At 34.6% G+C, this 17,555-nt stretch overlaps 3 protein-coding genes across 5 annotated transcripts in view; 2 read left to right on the top strand and 1 right to left on the bottom strand.

Moving 5' to 3' along the window:
• LOC311079881 (uncharacterized protein) overlaps positions 1-17,555 on the bottom strand; it is a 518,544-nt gene that overhangs the window by 76,145 nt on the left and 424,844 nt on the right. The gene's annotated exons all lie outside the window — the stretch shown is intronic.
• The window catches only part of LOC311079578 (uncharacterized protein), a 447,200-nt gene that overhangs the window by 391,053 nt on the left and 38,592 nt on the right, over positions 1-17,555 (top strand). The window lies entirely within an intron of this gene.
• On the top strand, positions 8,198-9,359 carry LOC311079833 (putative inhibitor of apoptosis). Its single transcript, XM_084109563.1, has one exon. It carries the CDS (start codon positions 8,416-8,418, stop codon positions 9,331-9,333), a length of 918 nt encoding a protein of 305 aa, XP_083965689.1. The 5' UTR covers positions 8,198-8,415; the 3' UTR covers positions 9,334-9,359.

The raw sequence follows: 17,555 nt of genomic DNA, 5'->3' as shown, positions 1-17,555 counted from the left end.
TTGTGCAAGTTTGGAGGAAAATCGGAGGTATGGAAACATTTTAAACTAGTCGTGGGGAGTGACAACATATGTGTTGGCTTTGTCTCGTGCATTAAATGCGGCACGCTGCTCGCCCATGACAGCAAACAGCAAAAAAAAAAAAAAAAAAAAAAACCGGGGACTTCGACGAAACGGCGAAAGGGGGACCATGACAGAAATTATGATAGTAGTCAGCCTCAGCCCTCGATGTCCTCTTTTGTTACTTTTCTGATCCATTCAATTATTTCTGAATAAACAAACAACGCAGTTTACATGCTTCTTCCTTGTTGCATTATTCATTAAGATAATAATTAATAAATGCACGCACAATTATGAATGTGATAAATGTTACAGATATGGCCTATGTTTTACTATGCACAAACAAATGCCTTTCAACGTGCAAAATTCAGAATTAAATGAATGTGCTGCAATTTGTCTGTAGTAGCCTACATATTTTAGCCATTGAATAAGCACATTTAGTTTCAAGTTTAAGTTTTGTTTTGAAGAAAGCTTTTCTTTAAAGTGAATTTCGTTTAGTATAAATTGTATTTTAATTTTAATACATCTTTCATCAACCAATTGCCTAGATTTAATACATAAAAAGCAATTTACCAGACATCAGGACATGGAGTCGCGGGCGCGCCGCGGTCACTTACACCATTTAGTAGTCCTTATGGGACACCATGTGTCAAAATGATTTACGACTTTGACCTTTGACCTTTTGGCAGGTTGAACTTCCGGTGACCTTTATGATTGACGGGTTGAACTTCCGGAATGCGGTCATGGGATTAACCTATTGACCCTGCTAGCCTATCGATCATGTTGTTTGACAGTTAGTTTTGAACTATGACCTATCTAGGACTAAATCATAGTTTTGACGGGTAGTTTTGTCCTATATTAACAGAACAGATGTTTTTTGCCGTTTGTTTGAACTTTGTCCCAGTTATATGTGTGTGTGTGTGTGTGGTTATATGGCTTGTGCCTGCGCCCCCACCGCAGTGAAAGTGAGAAGCGTATGTCACACAAAATAATCTCATCCTTTAAAATAAAACATACATTGAAACCAATTATTTTAGATGAATAAAAGTGTATAAAACAAAAAGCTACTAAAACCAATTATTTTAGAGGGTTGAAAAGTATGTCCATACCATTGACGTCCACAAAAATAATTAACCTAAAGTTAAAAAACATACCTTTAAAAGTATATAAAATAAAAATTATTTTAGTTTTAGATAAAAAATACATAAACATTCTGCTCTTTAAAAGTGTATAATCTAAAACAATTTAAGGTTGAAAAAACATACCTGTAAAAGTGTATAATATAAAATAATTATTTTAGCTGAATAAAATTGTCTTACCTTATTTTAGAAAGTTGAAGTATACCATTGATGTCCACAAAAAATGCAATGTATGAATGGATTCAAAATTGTTTTACACAACTGAATTCACATAGTCATTCCTGAATGACCTCACACTCTCAAAACATAAGGAGCGCGCTTCTAATGTATGTGTGTCAAAAAGTAAAACACACGTGTCTGTGTGTGTGTGTGTGTGTGTGTCTATGCGCGCCCCCCATTCCTGTGAGCTCTGACATCTGAAACACGGTCAAGTCTATATCAGACTAACAAGTTGAAAACATGCCTTTAAAAGTATAATATAAATATCTTATTGATCCAATTATTTTAGTTTTAGATGAATAAAAGAATATAAAATAAAAAGCTTGCTAAAAATAAAAATCATCTTACATGTTAGAGGTAAAGTATACCACGGATGTCCATAAAAATGCAATGTATGAAACGGAGTCGCAGGTCCCTCCTGCCTTCACATTCCTGAACAGTATATATAAATGGGGTCAGTTATTTCATATATGTCACATTCAGTTATTTCACATTCATATGTAAAACATTCTGTTCTTTTTAAAAGTATATAAATGTTAATAAAATAATATACAATAATATCTTACTAAAATAATTAAAGTTGAAAAAAGATTCTATCATTTAAAAGTGTTTAAATGAAATCTTGCAAATTAAACTAAAGTTGAAAAACATACTGTTCTTTAAAAGCATTTAAAAAGCTTACTAAAACCAATTGTTTTAGTTTTAGATAAAAATTACATAAAACATTCTATCCTTTATATTCTATCATTTATATAATATAAATGATATAATCTAAAACAATTAAACTAAGGTTGAAAAACATTCTATCCTTTAAAAGTATATAATTAAATGCTTATACAATATATATTACTAAAAATAAAAATAATCTTACATGTTAGAGAGAGTTGAAGAAGCTCTTAACACATCAATTCCATACGAATGGGTCACAAAAATAATTTAACTAAAGTTGAAAAAAATATTCTGTTCTTTTTAAAAGTATATAATGAAATACTTATAAAATCTACCGAACCAAGTATTTCAGTTTTAGATAAACAAAACTGTCTCAAAACATAGCGCGTCTAATGTATGTGTGTCAAAAAGTAAAGGAGCCGTGCGCGTTTCTGTGTGTGCATGTGTGTGTGTGTGTGTGTGTGTGTGTGTCTGTGCGCGCCCCTTCACATGTGAGCTCTGACCCCTCTCCTTCGCATATTAGAGCACGGTGAAAGTGAGGAAGGGGTTTCCTAATATCACACTAACAAAAGTTGAAAAACATACTGTTCCTTAAAAGTGTATAAATAAAATGGTTATAAAAATATACTCAAACCAATTATTTTAGATGAATAAATAAAATTCATCTGACATGTTTAGAGTTACAACTCTTGAACTTACAAGTTCAAGAAGCTCTTAAAGACATAAATCACAGAGTGGTTCTCTCTCACACCAGCGTCTCTGACTCCTAGGGTTTATTCAGCGATCAGAATGAGACATTGTGTTAGGGCTAAATTTATTTCAAAGTTTAAATGATATCTTTATAAAATGTAATGTATAAAAAATGTATAAAAAAGTCTCTCAAACAGAGGCCCTCGCTCGTGTCTATGCTGCATTCTGACATCCCCTCCTTCCATTTCCAGAGGTAACAGTGACACTGTGAAGTGTATCTCACACTAACTAAAGTTAAAAAACATTCTGTTCTTTATAAGTATATAAAATATATTCTCTCTCTCATCTAAAAGCATAACCTTAAAAAGTTTGCATTAGATATTTTAAAAGATTGATTAAATTAAATCTTTAAAGTTTCAATACATACTCATCTTCTATTTATCTGTACTTATGTATGATATAAATTATTATTTTTTGCTTAACGGTGACCTAAAGTATAATTGTTATTAAACAATGTCTGTTCAAAAACTGTACTTGGTCGTCTTAAATCTCATTTATACGAAAAAGATTCAACCAGCATTTTTTGTCCATGTGGGGGTTTCAACTTTTATGGTGGGGCTTTCCATAGCTATCCCGTACATCTAAACAGAACCATCACAGAAAACTACATTTTCAAAATGTAAACAAAAGTTTTAGCTAAATAAAAACACCTTATTTCCAGAGAGGCAAAGTAGTTCTTTATGCAATGATAAAAACGATCCAAAAAAGCAAATAGTTTAAGTTGTCCTATAACAGCCCCAGGCCCTTCAGTGATAAAACTACAGTGTGAACTGAAGCTTCAGGATATAGGGCGACAGACCAGATGAGTCTCGGGGGGGAGTCTCTCTGCATTCCAGACTACATCCAAAGTTTACACTAATTTCTAAGCAGCGTCTGTCCAAAAACTTGAGATCTTAGATCTTTTGTCCATACAACATGAAACATGTTGTCAAAGTTTGTCACAATGTTTTAAGAAATCCTAGGACTTTACATTGCTCTTATTTAGACAAAGTTGTATCATTTGGAAAATCAAAGTAAAAATGACACATCGTATAAGATCATTTTTACTCGTATCTTCCGAACTAGGGTGAAACCCTTTACTGAGAATATACCACCGGCCATCTACTCAAAATATATGTAGAAGTTTCAAACATTTGTTGATGGTGGCCGTATGAACAGACGTTGGGGAGAGCTATAGCAGGAAGCATGCCCTTTGACCTCCTCGATTTTGGAGGCGTTTTTGTTAAAGATTTCTCCCATTGTGGTTCTCCCATCTACTCGTTTTTTTTCAACTTTGGTAAATGTGCCAAGAATCTATGACAACGTGTCTTCCGATAGCGCTTCATCGAGTTTAATTGTACATGTTCTACCGTTATGATGTACTTGTTACATGTTCTACCGTACATGTTCTACCGTACATGTTCTACCGTTCTATATAATGATTTACACAACCGAGCAATAGACCGTACCTTTGACTTACCCGTCGAGAAGAAAGTAGATTCCTAGATAAAAGCTATCCCGATATTTATTTACATACCGATAAATTAAATTTGAATTTAATTAAAACTTCTCCTGTGGCTCGGCTTAACTATGATCCAGCATTATATTGTACCGTGCAGTGCAGCCTTTCAAATGTGGCGGGGGCAGTATCAACGCCTCCCATATGGTCTAGCGGTTAGGATTCCTGGTTTTCATCCAGGCTGCTACTCAATAGTCGAATAATCATCAATAATAATTTTTAGTAATTCATAGTCTTAGAGGCCTACACGAACTGCAGAAACAAGCAGAATGTGTGAAAACTCAGTTTCAGTACCAAATCATTTTCACAAATACATTCAATATATTGAATTCAGAAAATTTCACGATGGAATACTTTATCATAATTTCAATTTAGTTTCAACTTTTCATCTCATAATTATGACGCATAGTCATAATTTCAACTTTTTAAGTCATCATTTCGACTTTTTGTCAATTACGCCTTTTTAATGTTTTAAAGTCATAATTTGGTTGTTGACTATAGTAGTGTTGCACCTGCATGCCTACTAACTCGCTTGTGAGAGTCAGAGTGTGTAAAGTAAACTCTCATTAGTGTTAGTAGAGTATTAGTGGACTGGTAGGGTTAGAATAAGTAATATTAGAATAAAATATCTGTTGGGGAGCATCGCGATAAAGAGTTCATGTTTAATGACAACATACCATTTTTCAACCGAGCGAATCTGCGCATGAGAGGCCTTCTTCAACTTTTTAATTCAGAATTACAATGACGCCTTTTTAATGTAATGCTTAAAACGTTTTTTAGTCATAATTTGGTTGTTGACTATAGTAGTGTTGATGATGAAACGTGCTAGTGCTTTTTGTACCTCTCTGGTATTATAGTGTTTCAAGATGGCGGAAGCCTCCTTGGACTTACCCGCCCCATGTAAATAACAGATAAGAAATGATCTGATTTTAAGAAAGAGGACATATTTATGAATAAAGATGATGATTTTAGCTAATTAAATACCATTTTTCAATCTACACATGAGAGACCTTCAGAAGTCAGAACTTCAGGGGTAGGTCCGTTGGCGAAAACACTGCGTGTGTAAAAATCAAATACTGTATGACACTTTTCAAAGTTAGAATAACCGGTTGTGTTCTGACACAAGGCCATTAACCGGTTCTTTTTGTTTTATAAATGTACTTTGCTTATTTCTAAACATCAACCTGATAAATATGAATACGATGAAACGATAATTTTTAAGAAAAAACATTTTTAAGAAAAATAAACCATGATAATGTTTAGTTTAGTTGTTGATGATTTCTCTAACATTGCTCTAACATCTCACTCACAACGCAAAACGTTGTAAATAAACATTTTCAAACTGTAATTTTATTTTATTGATTATGGTGATTTAAAGTTTTTGTTATTAACTAATACCTTTATCTTTTAACTAACATCTGACCCCAAATAAACAGATAATGGAATGTTCACAATCTACATTGTTAGATATTCTCCTATGTATCTAAGTAGTTGTGCTTAAATCTTTGGCTGTATTTTGTCACACTCTTGTAAAGACTATGGACTAACTTATCAGACACTCACCACACTGATGTTAACATCACCATATATTGTCTTTTCTACCATGATTGGAGCAACTATTGTCCCACCATTCTTCTGGTCAATTGTGAAGGTAAGCTGATTAGGGATCTGAATGAATAGCCGTCCGAATGATGTAGAATTATTATTATTATTATTAGTAGTATTATTATGCTGTCGTTGTAGATGGTTGTTAGGCTGTTGGTTTGTCATGTTTCCAGAATGTGTTTGAATGCTCAGCGTCTGAACGTCACCATCTGTTAAAAAAAAAATTTTTTTTAAGAAGATTGAAGATTGAGAAACATATTCACTACTAACAAAGTAAAATTATAAATCTTTTCCTACATTTGATATACGGTAGTTCCTCTACTGTATCTTCCAACCTCCCTGTTGTTCTTCTCCAGCTGTATTAACCAAAGACAAGCAGTTAGAAGAATCAAATGTATGTACAGCAAAAATAAAGTTAACATAAAATAAACACATTCATACACCAGTTCAAAGTCAATGAACCGGCTGATGCTGCAGGTGTTAGAGCACATGATGGCCGGTGAACAGCAGGTTAAACCAGAGTTAAAACAATAGTCTATGTTAGGACAATAGTATCTGATAATAGCTGATAACGGTCAAAGTGCGAGATAAGGTGCAAGTAGCTAAACTAAACATTTCATATTTGACAAATGTTTTGAGAAATGTTAAACAACTACAAAAATAATCAATTTGTTTCTAATTTCTTTTTTTCTAAATTGTGATTTAATGTGAAAGGAGAAGAAACACATAACATGTGTACATGAATGAATGTGTACAATTTAATAAACGTATTTACCTAACATCCATAGCCTTCGTTAAATTAAGACTAAGTTCCTTTTTTTTTGTGGACAAAGTGAACTTTGGAGCACTTAGCGGGTCAAAAACTCTTTTGGAACTCTTTTAATCAAAAAAATATATGTTGATAATGATTAGTTATGCCAAATGATAGTTTGGCATGCATGGGATTGGTTGTCCATAGTGAGAGAAATACTTTTATTATAGAAATGGCTATTCTTTATTCTATTCTTTAATCCACAAATAAAATAGGTTTTTATACCTGCTCAAGTACTTCTTGATGAGTTTCTTCTGTATTAAACAGCGAATCTTCTCAGTCAGATCGTCGCAAGATCTCAGGAATCCTCTCACACTGCTCGTGTTCACGCGCTCCATCGCTGCACTTGTGTGTATGACTCGAACGATTCAAACTTCTCTCTGGCGACATGTAGGACTTGTTGGTTATGCAGGAACTAGTTATTTATGGCTTTCCTGAGGCCAACCTCCATACATTCTACACAACAGGGTGGGTGGACCCCAGCCTGATAAATATTTCACGACATTACACGCTCTACTCTAGCTCTACTAGCCTCGGACTGCTGCGCCACTGCAACAAAAGTTGAAAGTCCTGAACCTGACGCAAACTTCTGACCCACAAACTTCTGCGCATTAACGCACAAGGCACGATTGTACCGCAAGGGAGATTCCAGGAACATTGCAGGAGATTCATTAGACTCTTCGAAAAGCTGAAAAAATGGCGACGCAAAACCTAAAGGAGAGCGACTCCCCGTTGAGTTCTGGCGATACGGGGTACAATTATCCTCCGGTGTGTGAGTGTGCCACGGGCAAAGAGTGTCGTTTAAGAGATATGCTGGACTCTATGTTTAAAGATTATTTTAGAGGCCAAATGGTTGGCTTGATGCACAGGATCATCGACGCTGCGCGTGATATGAAAAAAGATTGTGCGCAGGATACCAAACGTGTGACAAATCTCAAAAATGAAATGGATGACGTAAGAGGCTTGATAAAGTCATGGCCTGATGTAACACCCATGTTTTTTAACGGCAAAGAGCCGATCGGCGTAATCCTCAGAAAAGTTCTGGATGTGTTGCGTGAATGTAGTGACGAATTCCAAATCATCGAAATACTCGCTATATGGACTTTTGTAACGGATCTCTGTGTGTCACTGGTGTCAAAAAATGCAAAAACTGACGTTGGTGAATTAGTTGAAAGTCTGGTCAACTATAGCCTGGAGCAAGACATGATAGCCTGCGGATATTTTTTATTCTGGTTAGACCATCTGTAAATGTCTTTCACTCAAATTTCTTCACTACTTCAATGTATGAAAGTATAATGTTGAAATAAATAATTCTGGTTAAAAAATGTCTGAGCTCATAATATTTAGAATATTTCAATATTTGTTTTCTGCATTTTAATTACCATATTCCCGAGGCGGCAATACAGTTGTATCAAATGATACAACTGTTTTGCCCAGAACAGAAGAAAGGACATTTTGTGGTGTTGTTCTTGTTCTCATTACATTTTTTAATAAGATGATGCGTTCTGCCATGGATGACTAGACACTAGTCCGGCAGAGAGAAGGGCTTGAGTGGACACGCCCTGTGGTCCCATTTTTATGTCTTCACCCTTTTCCCCGCTTCGCAACTGAGAGCTTTCCACCCCTGCGACATCCGTTTCAGGCCAAACGGAGGAGTTTACTTAAACATGGATATGTCTCACCAGCAACCTCCGGCTTGTCACAATCCTGGCATGCGTCGGGAACAGGAACGCCTTGACACCTTTCAGAATTGGACTCTTGCACCAGTAAGTCCGGCCGAGCTTGCCAAAAGTGGTTTCTACTACCTTGGTCAGGGCGACAGAGTGGCTTGCTTCAGTTGTGGAGGCCAGCTTAGCAACTGGGAACCGGGAGATCGTGCAGTATCAGAGCACCAGAGACATTACCCCAACTGCCCCTTCATTCGAGGTGACCGTGCAGATAATGTACCTTTATCTAGCCTTTTCAATGCATCGGCAATGCAACGGTGTGAAGAAAGGTCGCTCACATTTGTCTACTGGCCCTCAAGAATAACTGTTCGACCAGACCAATTGGCTAAGGCTGGTTTTTACTATGTTGGTCGTAATGATGACGTGAAGTGCTTTTCATGCGATGGTGGACTCAGATGTTGGGAGTCTGGTGATGATCCATGGGTAGAACATGCCAAGTGGTTTCCAAGATGTCAATACCTGCTGCAAGAAAAGGGCCAAGAGTTTGTTCATCAGATTCAAGCAAGATTTCCAAGACTATTTGAGCGGCTATTGACTCATGGAGACAGTGACTCGAGAGAATTTGTGAGAGAACAAGAGAACAATCCTGCTTTGGAGATGGAATTTGAGTGTGGCCTGACGGCCCAGACAAATGAAGCTGCATCCCCGAGTCAAGATCTTTCAGACTTGCCTATGGAGGAACAGTTAAGAAGACTTCAAGAGGAGCGCACATGCAAAGTTTGCATGGATAAGGAAGTAAACATTGTCTTCATCCCCTGTGGTCACCTAGTTGTGTGCAAAGAATGTGCGCCTTCTCTGCGCAAGTGCCCCATATGTAGAGGATTGGTCAAAGACGCCGTCCGTACTTTCCTATCATAAAGTTTTCCTATCATTTGGATTTGCAAATTTACATTTAACTTGATGCATAAAAACAATCCAGTGACAACAGTGACAACAGTTTTTGGATTTACAAACATTTAGAAAGTAGTTAGGATGTGCATGCTTTAAGTTAATGTTTTTTAAGAATAATTTTGCGCAGGCTTTAAGTTCATTTGACCAACAAGATGTTATTTGAAAAGTAAGTTAGTTGAAATTAAAATGTGATAACATTACCGAATTCAGGGGTGTTTAATAGATTCAATAGCACCCGCTGAGTTTTTCTTCAAACAAAAGTAATTTTGTTGTATGCACAGATTTTGAGGGTCGCTTATAGAAAGAGTCTTTAAAAACATAGAACCAGAGATATAATTAAAATATTAAAACATACATTCTAGCGCTATTTACGGTATAATATAATAAATGTCTCTCGTATCAAATCAAGATACAATTCAAGCCAATTCATGTGAATACCGTCGTATATGAACAAATATGATATCCTGGGGAAAGTGTAAAGAAAAAACATTACAATCGCAACCGGCAATACGATAAGTGTTACGCTAGTGGTGTTAAACAATTTCAAAACAGGGTGTTTCAGAAGAAATGCAAACAAAATCTTTTAAACAAAGTCTTGTTTCAGAGTCGGTACGGTGAAAACTATGTGAACTTTGATAAGGCCAAGAACAATAGCCCTTTTATTTAACAATTATTTTCAATAATATTGAAAAACGGTTCAACAATGTTCAATATAAACAAGAATCTGACCGATGACTGTTAGATAGATGATTAATCTAACGATTGAAATGTACGATATGTTAAAACATGTCGGCATTATGCAGAATAAAAAGAAGATCATAAAACAATGGTGTCAAAGTGTGGACGGAATAAAAAATGAATCAATTCACGTTAAAAAATACCACGTATCAACCGTAATTAATTAGCTTAACTGTGTAATAGTTAGACGCGTTATAGTGTAATAGGTAACAGAAAAACAGCCATACTCATCTTTGACGTCGATGTTTCGTAGGCATCGCAGAAAGATTTAGTCATTATTTTTAGTCATATTTTTTTTTTTTTTTTTTTTTATAAAACAAAAAAGAACCGGTTAAAGGCCTATCGTGTAGAAGGACCTATAATGTATAGGATACATTCCTAACATGTTTGACCACAGTCTATGTACTTTTTGCAAACTGTACAAAAAGAAACAAGATGTCAATGACAGACATTCAAAAGCTAAAACGGATCACTATAGTGGCTTTCCTGTATTTGTTTTAAATGGCTCATGATGATGAAGAATTAGAATTTACTTTTGTGGAATTTTACCTGCAGGTTTTACCAAAGTGTGGAACTTTGAATTGCTATGCTGTGTAAAGATACAGCCAAAGATTTAAGCACAACTGCTTACATACATGTAGGAGAATATCTAACAATGTAGATTGTGAACATTCCATTATCTGTTTATTTGGGGTTAGATGTTAGTTAAAAGATAAAGGTATTAGTTAATAACAAAAACTTTAAATCACCATAATCAATAAAATAAAATTACAGTTTGAAAATGTTTATTTACAACGTTTTGCGTTGTGAGTGAGATGTTAGAGAAATCTGGTTGCACTACGCCTGAAACTTAATCATCCACATCTAAACTAAACATTATCATAGTTTAGTTGTATTTTTCTTAAAAATGTTTTTTCTTAAAAATGATCTTGTTTAATCGTGAATTCATATTTATCAGGTTGATATTTAGAAATAAGCAAAGTACATTTATAAAACAAAAAGAACCGGTTAATGGCCTTGTGTCAGAACACAACAGGTTATTCTAACTTTGAAAAGTGTCATACAGTATTTGATTTTGGGTGAAAATCTGGAAAACTACCTTACACATGCAGTGTTTTCGCCAACGGGCCTACCCCTGAAGTTCTGACTTCTGAAGGTCTCTCATGTGTAGATTGAAAAATTGTATTTTATTAGCTAAAATCATCATCTTTATTCATAAATATGTCCTCGTGGGTGTAAAATGATCTTTCTTAAAATCAGATCATTTCTTATCTTTTATTTACATGGGACGGGTAAGTCCAAGGAGGCTTCCGTGTCGTTCCGCCATCTTGAAACACTATAATACCAGAGAGGTACAAAAAGCACTAGCACGTTTCATCATCAACACTACTATAGTCAACAACCAAATTATGACGTTTTAAGCATTACATTAAAAAGGCGTCATTGTAATTCTGAATTAAAAAGTTGAAGAAGGCCTCTCATGCGCAGACTCGCTCGGTTGAAAAATGTTAATTTTAATATGTGCTTAATATCTGCTAACTCTTTATCGCGATGCCCCCCAACAGATATTTTATTGTAATATTACTTATTCTAACCCTACCAGTCCAGTAATACTCTACTAACACTAATGAGAGCTTACTTTACACACTCTGACTCTCACAAGCGAGTTAGTGGACATGCAGGTGCAACACTACTATAGTCAACAACCAAATTATGACTTTAAAACATTAAAAAGGCGTAATTGACAAAAAGTCGAAATGACTTAAAAAGTTGAAATTATGACTATGCGTCATAATTATGAGATGAAAAGTTGAAATGATGACGTACTAAATTGAAATTATGATAGATAAAGTATTCCATAGTGAAATTTTCTGAATTCAATATAATTGTATTTGTGAAAATGATTTGGTACTGAAACTGAGTTTTCACACATTCTGCTTGTTTCTGCAGTTCGTGTAGGCCTCTAAGACTAAAAATTATTATTGATGATTATTCGACTATTGAGTAGCAGCCTGGATGAAAACCAGGAATCCTAACCGCTAGACCATATGGGAGGCGTTGATACTGCCCCCGCCACATTTGAAAGGCTGCACTGCACGGTACAATATAATGCTGGATCATAGTTAAGCCGAGCCACAGGAGAAGTTTTAATTAAATTCAAATTTAATTTATCGGTATGTAAATAAATATCGGGATAGCTTTTATCTAGGAATCTACTTTCTTCTCGACGGGTAAGTCAAAGGTACGGTCTATTGCTCGGTTGTGTAAATCATTATATAGAACGGTAGAACATGTACGGTAGAACATGTAACAAGTACATCATAACGGTAGAACATGTACAATTAAACTCGATGAAGCGCTATCGGAAGACACGTTGTCATAGATTCTTGGCACATTTACCAAAGTTGAAAAAGCGAGTAGATGGGAGAACTGCTAGAAAGCACTATTCGTTTAAATGCAAAATAGAATTTCACCGCTAGATGGGAATCTTCTAAAATCTTTAACAAAAAGGCCTGCAAAATCGAGGAGGTCAAAGGGCATAGCTTCCTGATATAGCTCTCCCCAAAGTCTGTTCATGCGACCACCATCAACAAATGCTAACATTTGAAACTTCTACATATATTTTGAGTAGATGGCCGGTGGTATATTCTCAGTAAAGGGTTTCACCCTAGTTCGGGAGATACAAGTAAAAATGATCTTATACGATGGGTGATTTTTACTTATCACACATTGCATCTCTCAAATTGTGTGATGATTTTCCAAATGATACAACTTTGTCTAAATAAGAGCAATGTAAAGTCCTAGGATTTCTTAAAAACATTGTGACAAACTTTGACAACATGTTTCATGTTGTATGGACAAAAGATCTAAGATCTCAAGTTTTTGGACAGACGCTGCTTAGTAACAATAATACATAAATCTTCTAAGAAGATATGATTTTAAAGATTTGATTTAAACTTTTAAATGAAATTAGTGTAAACTTTGGATGTAGTCTGGAATGCAGAGAGACTCCCCCCGAGACTCATCTGGTCTGTCGCCCTATATCCCGAAGCTTCAGTTCACACTGTAGTTTATCACTGAAGGGCCTGGGGCTGTTATAGGACAACTTAAACTATTTGCTTTTTTGGATCGTTTTTATCATTGCATAAAGAACTACTTTGCCTCTCTGGAAATAAGGTGTTTTTATTTAGCTAAAACTTTTGTTTACATTTTGAAAATGTAGTTTTCTGTGATGGTTCTGTTTAGATGTACGGGATAGCTATGGAAAGCCCCACCATAAAAGTTGAAACCCCCACATGGACAAAAAATGCTGGTTGAATCTTTTTCGTATAAATGAGATTTAAGACGACCAAGTACAGTTTTTGAACAGACATTGTTTAATAACAATTATACTTTAGGTCACCGTTAAGCAAAAAATAATAATTTATATCATACATAAGTACAGATAAATAGAAGATGAGCATGTATTGAAACTTTAAAGATTTAATTTAATCAATCTTTTAAAATATCTAATGCAAACTTTTTAAGGTTATGCTTTTAGATGAGAGAGAGAATATTTGTTATATACTTATAAAGAACAGAATGTTTTTTAACTTTAGTTAGTGTGAGATACACTTCACAGTGTCACTGTTACCTCTGGAAATGAAAGGAGGGGATGTCAGAATGCAGCATAGACACGAGCGAGGGCCTCTGTTTGAGAGACTTTTTTATACATTTTTTATACATTACATTACATTTACATTTAAACTTTGAAATAAATTTAGCCCTAACACAATGTCTCATTCTGATCGCTGAATAAACCCTAGGAGTCAGAGACGCTGGTGTGAGAGAGAACCACTCTGTGATTTATGGCTCTCAACAGCTTCTTGAACACATAAGTTCAAGAATCGTAACTCTCTAAACATGTGAGATGAATTTTATTCTTTTTACAAGCATTTCAGTAGATTTCTAGCAAGGTATTTATTTTATATTATTTTTGTGAAATTTAAAACATTATTATCACTTTCACTGTGCTCAGGAATGCGAAGGAGCAGAGTCAGGAAAAAAAAAGTCTTTTCTATTACAACTGCAGTCTCATTCATAGGATGTATGGACATCTATATGTTATGAAACAAATATTTTTTTAAAAAGATATCATTTAAACTTTGAAATTAATTTACCCCCAACACAGCATTCAAAATGTCTCATCCCATCACTGAATACAACCCTCTGAGTCAGAGACGCTGGTGTGAGAGAGAACCACTCTGTGATTTATGTCTTTAAGAGCTTCTTGAACTTGTAAGTTCAAGAGTTGTAACTCTAAACATGTAAGATGAATTTTATTTATTCATCTAAAATAATTGGTTTCAGTATATTTTTATAACCATTTTATTTATACACTTTTAAGGAACAGTATGTTTTTCAACTTTTGTTAGTGTGATATTAGGAAACCCCTTCCTCACTTTCACCGTGCTCTGGTATGCGAAGGAGAGGGGTCAGAGCTCACATGTGAAGGGGCGCGCACAGACACACACACACACACACACACACACATGCACACACAGAAACGCGCACGGCTCCTTTACTTTTTGACACACATACATTAGACGCGCTATGTTTTGAGACAGTTTTGTTTATCTAAAACTGAAATACTTGGTTCGGTAGATTTTATAAGTATTTCATTATATACTTTTAAAAAGAACAGAATATTTTTTTCAACTTTAGTTAAATTATTTTTGTGACCCATTCGTATGGAATTGATGTGTTAAGAGCTTCTTCAACTCTCTCTAACATGTAAGATTATTTTTATTTTTAGTAATATATATTGTATAAGCATTTAATTATATACTTTTAAAGGATAGAATGTTTTTCAACCTTAGTTTAATTGTTTTAGATTATATCATTTATATTATATAAATGATAGAATATAAAGGATAGAATGTTTTATGTAATTTTTATCTAAAACTAAAACAATTGGTTTTAGTAAGCTTTTTAAATGCTTTTAAAGAACAGTATGTTTTTCAACTTTAGTTTAATTTGCAAGATTTCATTTAAACACTTTTAAATGATAGAATCTTTTTTCAACTTTAATTATTTTAGTAAGATATTATTGTATATTATTTTATTAACATTTATATACTTTTAAAAAGAACAGAATGTTTTACATATGAATGTGAAATAACTGAATGTGACATATATGAAATAACTGACCCCATTTATATATACTGTTCAGGAATGTGAAGGCAGGAGGGACCTGCGACTCCGTTTCATACATTGCATTTTTATGGACATCCGTGGTATACTTTACCTCTAACATGTAAGATGATTTTTATTTTTAGCAAGCTTTTTATTTTATATTCTTTTATTCATCTAAAACTAAAATAATTGGATCAATAAGATATTTATATTATACTTTTAAAGGCATGTTTTCAACTTGTTAGTCTGATATAGACTTGACCGTGTTTCAGATGTCAGAGCTCACAGGAATGGGGGGCGCGCATAGACACACACACACACACACACACAGACACGTGTGTTTTACTTTTTGACACACATACATTAGAAGCGCGCTCCTTATGTTTTGAGAGTGTGAGGTCATTCAGGAATGACTATGTGAATTCAGTTGTGTAAAACAATTTTGAATCCATTCATACATTGCATTTTTTGTGGACATCAATGGTATACTTCAACTTTCTAAAATAAGGTAAGACAATTTTATTCAGCTAAAATAATTATTTTATATTATACACTTTTACAGGTATGTTTTTTCAACCTTAAATTGTTTTAGATTATACACTTTTAAAGAGCAGAATGTTTATGTATTTTTTATCTAAAACTAAAATAATTTTTATTTTATATACTTTTAAAGGTATGTTTTTTAACTTTAGGTTAATTATTTTTGTGGACGTCAATGGTATGGACATACTTTTCAACCCTCTAAAATAATTGGTTTTAGTAGCTTTTTGTTTTATACACTTTTATTCATCTAAAATAATTGGTTTCAATGTATGTTTTATTTTAAAGGATGAGATTATTTTGTGTGACATACGCTTCTCACTTTCACTGCGGTGGGGGCGCAGGCACAAGCCATATAACCACACACACACACACACATATAACTGGGACAAAGTTCAAACAAACGGCAAAAAACATCTGTTCTGTTAATATAGGACAAAACTACCCGTCAAAACTATGATTTAGTCCTAGATAGGTCATAGTTCAAAACTAACTGTCAAACAACATGATCGATAGGGCAAAGGTTAATCCCATGACCGCATTCCGGAAGTTCAACCCGTCAATCATAAAGGTCACCGGAAGTTCAACCTGCCAAAAGGTCAAAGGTCAAAGTCGTAAATCATTTTGACACATGGTGTCCCATAAGGACTACTCCATTTGAAACTCGCGCTGTCACCGAATTTACAAATGCACATCTTGCTTGTTGCTCACACACATATTATGTTGAAATAACAATATGTTGAAGTAACATTATTAATAATAATTAATCTTTAAGAATATTTGATTGAATGCTGAATGTTGTGCTTGTCCAATTTAATAAAATTAAAACTTTAATTGTGATAATTAAAATAATTTAATATTTAATATTGTGTGGCCAATTTTTTCTCATTTATTAATAGTATTTATATAACATATATAACTGCGCAGCTCCCCCCTGTAGCCTGAATGATATAGCACAGCAGCACCTGCATTAAAAAAAATTCTGGCGCCGCCCCTGGTTATAACGGCCCACATATTAAAAATGGTCGGGTTTAAATCGGGCTCGGCTCATAATTACAGTGAACGTGTCGGGCCGGGCCGGGCTCGGACACAACGGGCTCGGGCTCGGGTAGGGTCGGGCTTGATTTGTTGGGCCCGATCTAAGCTCTAAGACACGAGCAGCAGCAGCGCATTGAGCAGCGCATTGATCATCGTCAAGGACATTTTTTGTGTGATTGTAAGTATTCATTTAATTAGAATATCTATATAAAATGTTTGTTTTGTACACTGTGTTGTTCAAACGTGTGTAAGCGTCTCGCCTAGTGTCGTTTTAGTAGGGTAACGTTTCAGCTGGCGAACTAGTAGTAGCCAGAGCCGTTGAAGAATATCATATTTAACGGCTCTGGCAGTAGCTATGTGGCGCCACGTAGGATTTAAATCAAACTTCGCTTATCAATACATGCATAACACACGTGCATATACACCTATAAATTACTCGCATATACATGTAACGTTATACTATTGGATGTTCAAAATACATGTATGAAATACACGTGCACACTAATATGAAATCCATACCAATACATATTATGGTAGTAATGAATGCATACACTTGCGAATAACTTGCATATACATATAAACTTGACGCACGTATACATCTATAAATACTCGCATATTCATATAAACTTGCATGCATATACACCTATAAACACTCGCACATACATATACACTCGATGCGCGCATACATACAAAATAAA

This window comes from Abramis brama (assembly GCF_963993115.1).
Source record: "Abramis brama genome assembly, chromosome: 1".
In the NCBI taxonomy this organism is placed as follows: Eukaryota; Metazoa; Chordata; class Actinopteri; order Cypriniformes; family Leuciscidae; genus Abramis; species Abramis brama.
This window is presented reverse-complemented; position numbering and strand designations above follow the sequence as displayed.